The sequence below is a fragment of the Ciconia boyciana genome, chromosome 1, assembly GCF_034638445.1.
Source record: "Ciconia boyciana chromosome 1, ASM3463844v1, whole genome shotgun sequence".
Taxonomy (NCBI): Eukaryota; Metazoa; Chordata; class Aves; order Ciconiiformes; family Ciconiidae; genus Ciconia; species Ciconia boyciana.
In genome coordinates, this window is record NC_132934.1 from 188,255,909 (window position 1) to 188,270,786 (window position 14,878).

General features: G+C 39.9%; 1 protein-coding gene across 6 annotated transcripts in view; it reads left to right on the forward strand.

The window, feature by feature from the left end:
* Positions 1–857: 857 nt before the first annotated feature.
* The window catches only part of LRCH1 (leucine rich repeats and calponin homology domain containing 1), a 143,534-nt gene continuing 129,513 nt past the window's right edge, over positions 858–14,878 (forward strand). For all 6 annotated transcript variants that reach the window (XM_072850200.1, XM_072850198.1, XM_072850197.1 and 3 more), the window contains exon 1: positions 858–1,303. In XM_072850200.1, the coding sequence (XP_072706301.1) occupies positions 1,060–1,303 (244 nt within the window). In that variant the 5' untranslated portion in view covers positions 858–1,059. The remainder of the gene's footprint in view (positions 1,304–14,878) is intronic.

A 14,878-nucleotide genomic window follows, 5' to 3' on the forward strand; every position in this document is an offset into this window, starting at 1 on the left:
CATGGGTGATGACGTCCAAGTCCTTTTTTAGCTTTGAACTCTGTAAACCCTGTGGAAACATGAGGCCTCGCTCCTTTCCCACTCCTGGGCTCAGCTTTGCAAAGCTGCAGAAAGGGAGGGGGGAATAAACCAAAACCAACACCCTCGCCCCCTCAGACAGGTTATTCCATTGAAAACTGACCTGATCATGGTTCCTGTGCTTGGTTTGTCACTACAAATCGCACCTTCGAGGGTCTCTCTTTGGCAGGCTGGGCCCTGGGGGCCATGCACACGTATGAACCAGCCCCTGCGGGAGAAGCAAGCCACAGAAAAGCCTTCTGCAGGGCAGATGCTCCCCAGGGCCTAGTTCAGTGGCAACAGCCACTGCAGCTTTTAATTTTCAAATGAGGCCCGCTGCCTGAGCACATGCATGCTTGCCTGCATGCGTGCACAGTGGTTTCACGCCACCCAACCACAAATTGCTTCCCATCCAGCCCCCGAGCCTGCCAGCGCAGTTAGCGTGGCTAACGACTTCGGTGGATGCCGGGAGAAGGGGCCAAAGCGGGTGGCGGGCAGACCTCCTGGGCTAGCCTTTAAAAGGGAAGGCGGTGGGGATGCCGTGACAAAAAACAAGGGAGAGCTTACCCCTCCTTTTGCAGTTGCATGTGGTTGCATTTGCATCTGCAGTTGCAGTTGCCCTTGCAGCAGCAGCAGCAGCAGCAGCAGCAGCAGCAGCAGCAGCAGCAGCAGCAGCAGCGCGAGGAGGGGGGCGCGCCGCCCGCCGCCGCTAGGTGGCGCCGCAGTGTCCCGCCCCGCGCACCGCCCGCGGGAGCTGTGTCGGGGAGGGGGGAGGGGGCGGCGGTGAGGCGGAGCATGCGCAGTGGGCGCGCCTCGCCCGGGCCGTTCGCCTCCGCCTCCTGCCTGCACTGCTACTCCCCCTCCCCCTCCCCTTCACGGCGGCGGCGCCGCCACCACCACAGCGAGCGGGAGGAGGAGGAGGAGGAGGAGGAGGAAGGAGGGAGAGAGGGAGGGAGGCAGGTCCGGCGGCCCTCTCGGGTACCCCCAGCGGCGAGGCGAAAGATGGCGACGCTGGGAGGCGAGTCGCAGCCCTTCCCCGCCGCTGCCCTGGCGGCGGCAACGGCCGGGGTGGGCGGCGGCGGCAGCGGGTCGCTGGGTTTGCAGGCGCCGCTGAACCGCGGTCTGGAGCGGGCGTTGGAGGAGGCGGCGCACTCCGGGGGGCTCAACCTGAGCGGCAGGAAGCTGAAGGAGTTCCCGCGCAGCGCCGCCACCCTCAGCCACGACCTCTCCGATACGGTGCGGGCAGGTGAGGCCAGGCGAGGAACCGGGGGCGCGCAGAGGAGGGGGCGGCCGGCGCCGGTATCTGCCTGAGGGGGCGGGGAGAAGGTGGGTTCCCCGGCGATTTAATCCCGGGGGACCCACCTAGTGCCCCCCAACCTCCCTGTGAGAACAACGCCCACTCCCTACCCTTTCACTCAACCTCCGTGACATGAGGCGTTCGCGCTCCCCTGGGCCGGTCCCCACAGGGAAACCGAGCCTGCTCCCAGCTCTGCTTGGACCCTGTCCTTTCTTTATTTTCTCATCCCCCCTCTGCCTTGCTGTATGAGGTAGGTGTTTGCTCCCATATGGCTGGATAGCTGCACCACCACCCCCCTCCCCCCCCCCCCCCCCTCCGCATTTGGTGAGGCAGAGCTGGCTCTCCCGTGGCACACTGGGGGAGTGTGTGTGGGGGGGAATTCTTGCTCGCACCTGTCTTCTTCCCCCTCTGGGGAATGTGCATTTCTGTGCCACCCTTCCCTGACCGCTGAGGTTTGAGGTGGCAGCCAGCCCACCTTTGAGTCGGTTGTGTGAGGAATGCATACGCGTGCCAGGTTGGATACCTGCTACTTCTGTCCTGCTGCTTGTAGGTGGACCCAGGTAGCACGGAGGAGATGCATGTCTGTATGTACCACATTAGAACACTCATGTGCCTCTGAACATCTTGCCTATTTGCACCTCCACAGGTGAAGTCATGTCCATAGGAACACTTCTGCTCTACAGCTACCTCAGGGAGCATGCTGCCTTTCACAAATGCCACTTGTCTGACACGGGTTGATATCCACCCTTATATCCTTACAGTCACGTAGCCATAGTTCCAGCTCTGTATGCAATGCAGTCTTCCAAGGCAAATGTGGAGACAAATCTCTATCTTCACAGGCGCTGTACATATTCTGTGGCAGGGGACACCATCATTACATAAATCTGCAGAGGGGACAGGCCTGACAACCCTGCGGGCAGGAGTGGTGAGGGGAGGTGTATCCAGTCTGTGTTTATGTAACACTCATGCCATCATGCCCTCCTTCCAACATGAAAAAAGGCATACTTGTTTCTCACCTAAGGGGGCAGACCCCCACAAAGGGTCCTGTCTGTTTTCCTGCCCCTGTTTGTGCTGGCGGGTGGAACCTAATCCATTCTTTACACAGTGTCACTAGGTAGAACGTTACAAACCCGCAGTAGAAGAATACATTAGTGTATTCCTAAGATCTTTAGCGTGCCGTCTCCGCATGCCCTTTTGTGTCCCCGTTTGCCTGCTGAAGATAGTTGTGTTGTAACAGCAGAAGAACAGACAAGTAGTTACTTGTTCTTGTCCCACAAAACAGCAGGTGTTTATACCTGCATGCAAACATGTGATAACATGAACCTCAATTCTCAACTGTTCCTGCACGTGAGGGTATTTATGCCTTCTTGTATGTGGAGACATATGTGCTTACTGCATACTTGTATCTGTTCCAGCTATAGGGAACAGAGTAATGTCTCAGATGTGTAGTAGATGTCATATGTAATTGTTATTTAGCTCTGTCGCTTGTTTGCTGTTGCTGAGTGGATTTCACAGCAGTCTGCATGAACGCCTATATCATCATATCAATAAAAGAGAAATATGAAGGAAACTTGATGAATGAAACTACTGTGAATTGGTAGCATGAATTGCCATGCTAACCATTAACTGACTTGGTAACAGATGTGATAGTGAAAGGGATACGGCATGATAGTGGAACTGTATGCAGTTAGAAGAATGACTGTCAGCTTGTCTCCCCAAGCAAGATGTTTTATCTCTTTTTTAAAGTTGTAGTCTAATGAAGACATGCCGTGATACGAGATAAGTAGTTTCGAAATCCAGAAAGTTAGCTTGTTTGGTTTGACCTAATACTGATCCAGACTGTTGGAAAACAAAACTATGTACTGGAAAAAAATTCTTCGATTGGCAGTGATTACATGTTAGTATTGTATATTGTGTAAGTATGTTCTGTACAAGCGTGAGCTGTGTGTTGTAAGTATAGGTAGTACATGCCAGTTACATGCTTACTTATTCTAGTAAGTTTTCTATTCGGAGGAGAGCTCTGGAAAAAAGTAGTCTTTGCCTTCAAGCATTAATGTGTTTATGTTGGAGTTTACAGAGAAGACATTCAATATGAAATTAAATGTAGAATAGGATTCTCATTCTCTTTTTGGTATAAACAGCAGTGTAGAGCAGCCCATGTCTCAGTCTTGTAACAACATCAGCCCTTTTTTCATTGTCCCCTTTTAGGAGAACCTTGTGTTAATCTATAGTTACTTTATATTTTTGTTTGTAACAGCATGTTGTAACTGTTTAATGGGAATTGTTTGCCTTGTGAGTTAAATCATATGTTGATATATTTCCGAAAAATCTGTGTTCCTTTTCACTTGTTACATTACATAAGTAGAATATATAAACAGAAGAGATGCTTGGCTTAAGCCCAGGTTTCTGAAGCTCTCAAGGCAAACTCTTGATGGGAATTTTCTCTCTCGCTTCCTCTCCATAAATGTGCATAGTATAAAAACAGTACTTTCTTGTACTACTTGGAATATGTCCTTGCAACGAGTGACTTCTGCTTTTGCATTTGGTATACTGACATGTCTCTGAAGCCCTGAAACTTTGGTGTTTGGGGTAGGGGTAGCCTTTCACTGTTAAGGCTTTTTTGTTAAAGAGGGCCAATCTCACTGAAAAATAAGGACAGTCGTTGATTTAGAGGAGACTAGTCTGGGGGATTGAGTTGAGAGATCTGAGGAGCAGGGGATTTCCAGAAAACTGAAACCATGTCTGCATCTTGACAGTGTTTTAGCATTAAATACTGACAGTATTTTTGGATTGAGAAAATGATGGTCTACAGATACTCTCAAATAAAATATTATCAAGCTTGTTTTCTAGAAAAGTTCTGAGGGCTTTAGGTAGGTCTGAGGAAGACAGAAGTGTTAAACTTTAAATTCTCTGTTCATTCATTTATTTTTTTCCTGAAGTTAGAAATTGGATTTTATATAGCAATTGATACACTTATGAAAGGGATGTAGCTTGGTTGCCTTTAATAGCTGGGGCTGAATTGCTTGACTTTTCTAGTTCTTATTGCAGTTACATTCCATAGTAACTGTAGAGGCTTAACTATACTTGTCACTTTCTATTTGTGCAGCTTCTTGGTATGCTTTTTCTTTTGTGACTTTTCTTTGCATTGAATACATCTTGCTCATAGAGACACAATAGGACATTTCTTCCTCAGTGTTTGAAAGTTTTGCTCAAGAGCTGAGAGACCCAGTTAGATGAACTTTCAGGCAGTATCTTTGCACACAGAAGGGAGTTTGCATGGTGTGCAGTACTGTTAGAAGAAAATAAAACCTCTATGTAAAGTATCTTGAGTTTAGTCAGATATTTTAAACCACATCAGTGCGGATGTATTGCAAAAATCATTTCAAAAATAATAAATGCTATTCTTATCACTTTTATTACAGGCTAGGTTATGCAGAAGACAGTGGCACAGTAATCACATAGTTCTTAAGTAATAGTATGCAATTATATTCCTCAAAACCACTGGGAATGCTGGAAGCATGTTAGTTTATAAAAGAGGAAGAAAAAGCCCCATAGCTGTTACTTAAATGTGTAACCATGGCTGTCTGTATCACTTCAACCTCTTTCTGTAGACTTTGGCTGTATTTCTGAAGACAGATCCTTTGAACCTTTTCTGGTGAATACCTGTTTCAACCATTTCTATTGTGTGGGTTAGGCACATGAGGAAGGATTACTTGCTGCTACTTGTGATGACATGGGAGAGAAGCAAATTTTTTTTTAATCAGGTGTTGGATTGTTTGAAAAGAAATAGAGATTGAAGTATTTGATTGCTAATTTGGACAGTAAGAAATTCTTGAAGGAATATGTATTTATTTTTTTGTACTTTAGGATGCTCACGAGACGAAAGAACTCCTACCTGCTGTTTTTTAAAATGTTTATAAATGGACTGTGCTCTCCAGACAGTGCTGTGTTGAAGACACCTTAGCCTGACAGCATCTTTGAAATAGTTGTTTGGACTGTATAACTACGGATTTGTTTTCAAGATGGTTAAAAAATCACAGTATCACCTGAACAACTATCTGAAAACCTGTAGAGTTTTAATTTTAGGTTTTGGGGCACTTTAGCTTGAGTTTTGACATCTAAGTCCTTCCTGTGGGATCATGTAAAGGAAAAAAAATAACTAAGTTACAAGTTGTCTTCCATCACAGTTAAGTCCAGGAATGCATTTGTTTGTACCAAACAGTTTGAAGTTCTTTCTGAAAAATTTATTTCTTGTTTTGGGGATTGATACTGGTTCAGGTGAGATATATTCCTTTCAGTCCTCTTAGCTAATAATAATAATAAAAATAATTCTTATTTGCCAATTTTTTAAAAAATATACAACTATGTTATTAGATTGCCATAATTTATTCTCACTGACTTTCTCCAGCTCCTTTATTAATGTAATTCTTCCTTCACTTCTGAGATTTCTCCTAATTATAGCAGTAGATGTGCAGTTGGTTCCACTTATTATAAATGCAGGTTGTACTGGCAAGGATGTCACAGATAGAGACTAGTTTGTTTGTACTACTGCACGCTTTCATGAACCAAAAATGACTGCCAAACAGACTCTTCTTTTGGTTATTATTTGGTCACTAGGGAAAAAAAAGAGATTTGATATGCCACTCTCCTTTTAAGAATTCTCTCTGATAATTGCTGGTTTGAATAGGTTGTAATTCATCATCTTGAATTCATATTTTGATTACATTGTGGGTTTTTTGGATGAAGCTTCTTGAGAACCTTTCATTTGGCTCATTTTATCCAAACTCGTATAAATAAAAATAACATCTTTAATTATAAAGCTGAAAAAAGAATAAAATTCTGTTTCTTCTTTATGTTCAATAGTCTGTCCCTTCCTACAACCTTCCTATGTTTATTTGAAGATTTCTAACCTTACTTATTCTGTCTCTTACACAAATAATATCCTAAGTGTATTAGGACAGGGAGAGAGGAGGAAGTATGTTTGTTTATTCTCACAAATGAATTGAATATTACCCTGCAGCCAAAACTTACGGGATGTAACTCTTTTTTTGAGATTATTATATAATGTGTTTTTATATCGAGGCTAAAAAATGAAGATAAATCCATTTTGTATTCATTATTATGTATCCAACAGTATAAATGCAATTTCAGACTATAACTTCATAATGTAGTCTGTCTGGGCATCTCTGTATTAACATATTCTAGTTTCTTTTTTTTTTTTTCCCTGATAAGCAATGCTTTGTGAAAGAGCTTTATCAAACTAAATGAATTTTTTAGAAACATAGACATGCTTAGCAACTTATAACTGCAGAATGCCCTTTAAAGCCCTTTGGTCCTTTTTCTCTTTTTCTTTCCCAAGTCTGAGTATGTCCTTGCTTGTGGATCATATAAACATCAAGGGTATTGACTCCTGTTGAAAAGAGTCTAGTAATTCTTTTGCTATATAGAGTCTAGTCAGTTGTGCTTTTGAAAGTTACCTCTTTTGTCTGGAGATTTATGCACCCAGAGCTGAAATGCAGTCCATGACTTTGGAGGTGCTGTTAGGCTCTTCGCAACACAAAATAAAGTGAATTAGCTCAGAGTGCCTTTTGTTGTGTGAAACAAATTAGGAGTACTCAATAGCCTGGTTACTGTTTCAGAATGTGGCTTGAGCAGATTAATGGCTTTCTACCATTGACTCTCTGTCCATCTCCTTCCCCAGTGTGGTGGGGATTTTTTTTGTTGTTTCTTCTTTGGCTGGCTAGCTTTGTTTGTAGAGAAGCTTCAAAACTAGTGCAAGAGCTAAGAGGTAGGAGAGATGACAGCCTAGAAATCACGTGATAGGAGGGAGGGTGAAACCTCTCAATTTCAGCAGCAGTAAGCTCAGCTGTTTATTGAACCTTTACCCTTAAAGTTAAGTTCCATGGCTTGCGCTACTTTTCTGCTGTATGTAAAAATGAGGAAAAATGGAATTCTTGAGCAGTTACATTCATAATGATGATTGGAATTTTGTGAACAGAGAATTAGATAAACATGGAGAAAATTATTTGATTCTAATATACATGACACAGGCTTTAGGCTACAAATAATAGTTTAAAATTCATACTTTAAAAGATTAACTGTTGAATTTAAGTTTGGGAAGCTTAGCATCCATTTGCCTGCAGAAGGAAAAGCCAGTGACATTTTTGCTGCTTACAGGGTTGCAAGAGCAACCAAGACAGAGGGACTGATGTTTTCCATATCAGAATGACCATTCTAGGAAGGATGAGTAACCTCCCCAGGCCACAGACCGTTCATTCTGCCTGCCGTGTTCTTGCAGGCTCTGTTAGTAAGCATCTACTAGATTTGTGAACGTTCCCAAGCTGGTTAGATCCCTAATTCACAATTAAAATCAATATGATTTAAATAACTTAAATGGCACTTCTGAAACCAGAGAGTTAGCCTTAACGTGTTCTATTGAGACCAGAATTATGAAAATGGCGTACCCATTTATTGTTCTCCCATGTGTAAAACTGAAAGAGCCAGAAATGTTATCACTGTATGCAGCATGCAGATCACTGTCAAAAGTGGAAATGGGTGTTATGTCTCCTGACTTCTGACTGCTCTCCGCTGACCATATTTTGCAAGGTATAATACACGCATCGGAGAGTTCTTTGGAAAGGTACTGAGGAGTTAAGCTTCTGGAGGAATAATTACTTTCCACTAAATTTGTGGGTAGATGCGTCCTTGTGGGAGGAGTTCAGTTCTAAAATTCTAACACTTCTCCCCAGACTCTTTCCCCTAAGGGTGTCTTGCCGGCCAGCTTGCCTTTTTATCCCTTTCTTTCCTTGTATGGTGCAGAACTCCATAATATCTGTAAACCTCCTAACTATTTAAAAATAGAAATAACAATAACAGTCTTTCGTTCTTCTATCCCAGTCCGTAGGAGAAATATTTTTAAAGAAAAAAAAAAGTCAAAACTTGTGAGTGAGATGATGGACTTGGCAGAGCCAAATGAGGATTAGTTTTGGATTTAATTTGGGGCCTGAGGTTTGCACTCACTTCTGAAGCTGCATGAAGTGTTTCACGTTCAGCTGAGCTTGTGGGAATTCTCACTCCTTTATTTAAAAGCTAGTTGATAATTTAATGATGCCAATATGAGGTGGCTCTTCTAGGTATGGTTAGAGAAGTTACTGGAAGTATCTGGAGGTTTTGAATATCAGGATAAAGTTCTTGAATTGATCTTTGTGAAGCAGAACAAGAGCAAAACAGCTGAGCACCGTGTTAACAGTGACCTGTGCTGCTGAATGGATAAGGTTTTTATGTTGGTTTTCCATAGCTGGGTGATTTTATTCCTTGGTGCGAGCTGCAGTAATTATAATATTGAGTCTGGAGGATGTGAACTTGTACAGGTGGTTTTCTTTTTCTTGGTTTGGAAATACTCTTTGTAGAATGGAGGGAATTATTTGTACTGAACAAATAGGAAAATATGTTAGAAGATCCTTGTTGTCTGTTACCTTTTCTGTTTTTCAATAGCTTATTGAAATACACCAACTGCTTGCATATATAAATTCCAAATGTTGTAAAGATTATAAATGTTTTGTGTCTCCCAACAATTGTTTCTGCACTTTTCTTGATAATCCTTCGTTTTTGAAGTGGATTTTGCGAATACCAAGGTAGACTTGAAACACCTGCTTTAAAAACAGAACTTTTATTTCCTTCCAAAACATCAGTGCTGTAAAATGCAAGATTGGTAACAGATTTAATTTCTAGTTTTTGGATTTAACTATATAGACTAGTTAGGTGTTTTCTATTAGTGCAGCCCTATAAATACTTCTTTCTGGTAGAAGGATACACTGCTGGAACAGCTGGCATTAATAAGTGGGTGGAGGATTTAAGGTAAATAATTTTTTGAATCAAAGAAACTAAATTCAGCAAAAAAAATCTTGGAAGTATATTTAAACATGGCATGTGCCTTGATTTCTTTATACTGTAGATTATATTATAAAGTAGTATGTTTCAAAAGTAGCAAAGTAACTACAAATGACAATTTCACTTTGATTTATCGTGTGTATACAGACATGTCAGGTTTTTTTAACATCTGAAGTCTGCATCTTTGGTTGCGTTATTTGCAGTGGCATCTCTCCTTTGTAGCACTACATTAGACAGGCGAAAAGTAGAAATGAAAAAAATCAGATGAGAAAAAAAACCCTCCACATTTAAATACGAAGAGAAAAGCATGAATGACAAATTGGATCTTTTGTTTGGTGAACAGAAAGAAACAGGTTCATAAAATGTGTGCAGAAAGATAAATTGGTGATCACTGAAACTGATGGAAAAGTTTTGGAATATGGGCAAGAAATGGGGTAGGAAAAGGAAATTGAATCGGAGATTAATCTAAGGAAAGAAGTGGAGCAGAATACACCCTTGGATGAGGCTTGTGGGAAGTAAGGCAAGATAGCCAAAGTACAAATACAACAGTTCATGTGTTGTAAGAAACTTGTGTCAGTATTTAAAGGTAGTGAAATTACTGTCATGCTAAGTGAAATTATTATTAAAATAACTTTTTAATTTTTTACTGTTTGAACTTTTAACTGTTTATAAATTTAGTGACAGGAGAAATAGGGGGTAAAACTATTGAATAATTGACAGGTTGTATACTATTGCCATTGTTACATTACTGTATTTTGAGAATAGTGAGGCCTAGCTGAATTTATTCAATTCAGTCTTTTTAAGGCACGGCAAGTGTAGTAACAACAAAGCTGTATTCGGTGGGGAAGGAGGAAGAATGTAGTGTCATTCATATGTTATATAATTAAAAAAATACAGATGGTGATGAAGATTTCTGGGATGGGATTTCTGGTCAAAGATGAAAGGAGCCTTCTCAGCAGTTGGGGCGGGTGGAAGATGCCCTGGTTATTAAACAGCAGCTGTGGTTGGTTAAGGGGAGAAACTTAAACCCAGGTTTCCCATGCTTGTTATATGTTGTGTTGCTAGGGTTTATTTTTAATTTTTTTTTAGTTAATCCCAGTTCATTTTTTGTCTTTTTGCCTTACACTATGTACAGTGTTGTTTCCCTGCTCCATAAGTTTTGCCTGCAATCCCTGTTCCAAGATTTGAATTTCAGTCTGGCTGAATGCCTACTCTTTGCTTGTGTTACATTTACCAGCCAGTTCAGATTGCTTTGTGTTAGTGACTTGGTTTTTTTTTTTCCTCACTCACACATATCTTGCCACTTGCAGGTTTTACCAGAGGTGGTATTTTCTCCTGCTTAGTAGTGTTCTCCAAGAAAGATGTATGATCAAGGATTAGTTTGTCGGATCCATCAAAAATGTTTTATGTTGCCATACTTTGTCCTATTTTAAGACCTATCTGTGCCAGTACCTAGTTTGTATACACCATCAACATGCTTTGTCATTGTGTGTACTTCTTGATTATTTTTTTTTAATCTCTTATGAGCAGATGGTGTAGTTTCTTAGTCAAAATGTGCAGAAAACTAATAGAGTGCTTTGGATGTTTCCATTCATCACCTGAACTTTCAAATTTGATGGAAAACTATCATGTTAGTTTGACAATGTGTAGTTTCATCCATTATTTTTCTGAGGTCTTTTGGTGGGGTGAAAGAGGCTGCTGAGTCTGAAATTGCTTGTTTTTCTTTAAAAAATTGGCACATTTCTTCCCCATCTTTGGAACTGCCCTCTTTTTTCCCCATGTGCTTATTCAAATTCAACATGAAAAGTGAAGGTGATCTATGGCAATCTCTTCAAAGAAAATCTTTGATGCAAGTGGTATGGATCTTATGATTGGAATGAAAAGATGAACTAATACAAAATATGCAATAACTTCAATTTGCTAAAATTTTTGTAAGGGATTTTAGAGGTAAGACGGCCACTCTCGTGGTATATTCTTTTGTATCAGGTTTTGCAGCTATTACTGCTATGTTAAAGTGTGCTGTGTAACTTTGGCATTCAGCCAACAAATCAGGAACTTCTAAGGGTGGAGAAAGTATTTTGAATTTCTTGTATTTTGATTAATTTTTGTAATTATATTGAGTGTTAATTATATTGAGTGCCTTATGTAATTATATTGAGTGTTAATATAATGATTTTAAGAGCGAATTTCTAGTTTTAGTTGGTCTTAGCATAGAACTTGTTCTATGTTTCCATTAAAAATTACCTTGCAAACCTTGCTCTTCTCAGTGAGTTATTTCATTGTTCTATAATGATACAGGTTATCCCTGGTTTTACAGATTGGAAAAACTGAGGAACAGAAATTTTGAATGGCTTAATCCAGATCTCAGACATATCAAGGACAGAACTATGAAAGGGATCCAGCTTTGGTTCTCTGGCTTTTATTTTTACATCTCAATCAAGACAGTGTAAGATATCTGGAAGAATGGATGTTGAGGCATTTGAATTGAAGCTTTAAAGTTCTAGAATATGTTGGGATAGTAGTAAAGACATAAACCTTGAAGCTTTCATTATGGTTTTAAGTCCTGGGAGTGATTTTAAATGTATTAACACAATACAGAAATGAAGAGCTCACTTTATAGTAGCATCTGGCACCGAAGCATGGTAGTACGATTCAGAAATAGTCTCTAAAAGAATATAATTATAGCTTTGCAATCAGTTAAGAATCAGGTAATATGAAAGAGTATTAACTTTACAAAAAAGTCAGTATTTTGGCAAGAAGTGCTGTACTCCCTCTGTCAGTTTTCATATCTTTGTATATTTGGCTTCCTAGAGAACTGAAAAGGTTATTTTTGGCCTAGTGCCCAAGGCTAAAAATGGCTTCTGGAATCTTATAGCTCAGTTTGGTGTTGAACAGTTCTGTGCGGTAGTAACATAACTGCAGTAATTGGTAGTCTCACTGAAGCATTTTAGTTATGCACTTAAATGTTAAGCTGTGGGAGATGTGGCCATGTGATCCTTCCAACATCCAGTTTATCAGAAAAATTTTAGCCATGTTTATCTATGAAGCAATGGTAGCCTGAAAAAAGAGAGGCTTTTCTACAAGTACTCGTTAAAGGGGAGTAAGAATGAGTGTAAGGTTTAGCCTCTACAGGGAAAGGCTCTAAAATGAAGAAATAAATCATGGTATTGCTATGGGAATAGTGAAGCACGAGCATTGCAGTTGAGACTATACGTGTGGGGAACAGAATGAGTCTGTGAAGTTGCCTTATGCTTCTACGCAGTATAGTAGGATTTACCTTCAAAAGTGAGGGGGGAGGGGGGGAACCACCCACCCCCCCACCCCCAAGAAACAGGTACACCAGTTACTATGTGTGAATGTGTGCTTATAATAAATGTAGGCTTCTGAATGATTTCTGAATAGTTTGGATGATGACATAACCAGGAGTTTGGAATAGTCAGGAGAATAATGAGAGGCTAACTATTTAAATCTGAAAAATCTTACACCAGTAAAAAGTCTGAGAAGGAGAAGATTTATGAAAAGGCTGGATATTGCTTCCCTCTACATCCCTCCCAAATCTGTTAGTTTTTTCCCCAAATTTTTAATTGGAACCAGGGGGAATAATGCATGGTGCTGCAGGAAAGTAAAGCTTTTCTGACTAGAATTTGTATAAAAATACAATTATGTTCATTTTTTTTGGTGAGTGACATCAGCATGGACAAATTCTGCATGAGAATCAGTGTTACTCTAGACATAACTCATAAACAACCATAAAACACTCTTTCTAATATCTCCTGAGAGATCAGTATTGTTTTTTTGTGTTCTAAATTTGCAGTGTAAGGCTTTAACACAGTAGTCTGGAAATACGTCCAAAATAAAATGAGTTCTGATCAACTTTGTGATCACACAAAGAGATGTGTGAGATGGCTAAACTAGTGAATGACTCTGCAAAGATTATGAATTCTGTATCAGTGCTAATGTTTGAGACCTATCTACCTCCAAAATTACTGTTTCTGAAATACAAATGCTTTTGTTCTAAACCATTTATGAAAAAGAATCATTCCAGATCGGCTTCTCTAGGACATCTATGCTCAATCTGCAGAAAGGTTGAATTTTGCTTACCTGGACTAATCAGAAACCTTCCCAGTTGTCCTAAATACAGCTGTCCCTCTAAAACAGAATCTTTTGTTTTATGTTTTGATGGCTGTCTAAGCTGTTTATGTTTCTTGCTTACAACCTCTAGCCAAATAGTTTTATAGAATCTTTGCTATTTTTAAAAATTATTTTTGATATGGTACTTACTGAAGATAAATCACCTTCTCAGTTAACAGTATTTGAAGGAATTAGACTGTGTCTAAAAATTTTCCTTCCGTGTCTCTAACAAAACCATCTTATTTTTCAATGTTCTCATCATAGAAGAGTGAAAATATTTGCAGTTAGAAGGTATTCTGCTTGTAATTGATTCAGCTTGGGGAAAAAAAAAGTTATCTCTTGTGCTCAGTCTTAGTGCATTTACATTATGTCATTGTGTGTATTAAATATATTAAATGCATTATATAAAAAAACGTTTCACCTGCTCTACTTTATGCATGTTACAGTTCTATTTTTCATATGTTTCTAAATCCTTCCTTGATGCATGAAATAGGTATAGCCTGAGGATAGGCCAGTCAAGATGTGTGAAAGAAGTTGGGACATAGGGAGAAATATATTACTTTATTGGTAATTATTATGATTAAGTTATTAAATTAAGGTTATGTGAGCATAACCACTATACATCTTTCCTGTGGAATATTATAATTAAATCCATGGGAAGCAGTGTTACAAAAACGAAAATAGTAGAGAGCAATAAGCTGTTAAGGTTTTTTGCTTTATTAACAGAAGCTGCTTTCTTTTAGAGGAATTTCTCTAATACTTCAAGAACATTTAGTCACTTCTGTCGTTCTTTACCAGATGTATCTCACCTTATTTCATGCTGCTGTTTTCATTCTGGGGCTAGTGGACTATACTTGTTGAAGCACGGAATAATTTATATGTCTTAATACTCAAAGAGACTTTTATGTTGATACTGTTTGACCCTCTGTCTAATACTGGCCATAAATTTCCCTCACTGAGTCTTTGTATCTAGATCAGAAATTTACAGCTCATATGTACTGTTTCGATTTTAAAGTACGCCAGTGATAATAATATGATTAATTATATATTTCCTTTGGAAATAAATAAAAGAAATTAAACACACTATTTTGTATTTTAGCTTCAACTTCTGGTCATTTGTTCTTTTTTCTTTAACTACTAGATCAGCTAATCCACTGTATCAGACATTCAGTCTTCTGCAGTTGTTTATAAATTAATTTTTACCTTTGTCTTTAATAAATGAAGAGCTTTGATTAATGAGGAGTAATTCCTATTACTCTAATTAAAGATGCTACTGCAGTTGTCCATCTAGCTTCCTACTGAAAGGTACTGCCCATCTAACGAGGGTGACAAGACTAAATGGTGATGAAGGTGGATTTAAACAGGACAGGCTCTGAATTGTGGTGTTGAGGAGCTGGGACATGATTCCACCTGCTGCCCCTGTTCTAGGGAAGGTAACTGCCAAAAGAGGAGTGGGAGGCATGGTTGAGGCTGCTAATATCTTACATTGCTGTAGTGAATGTT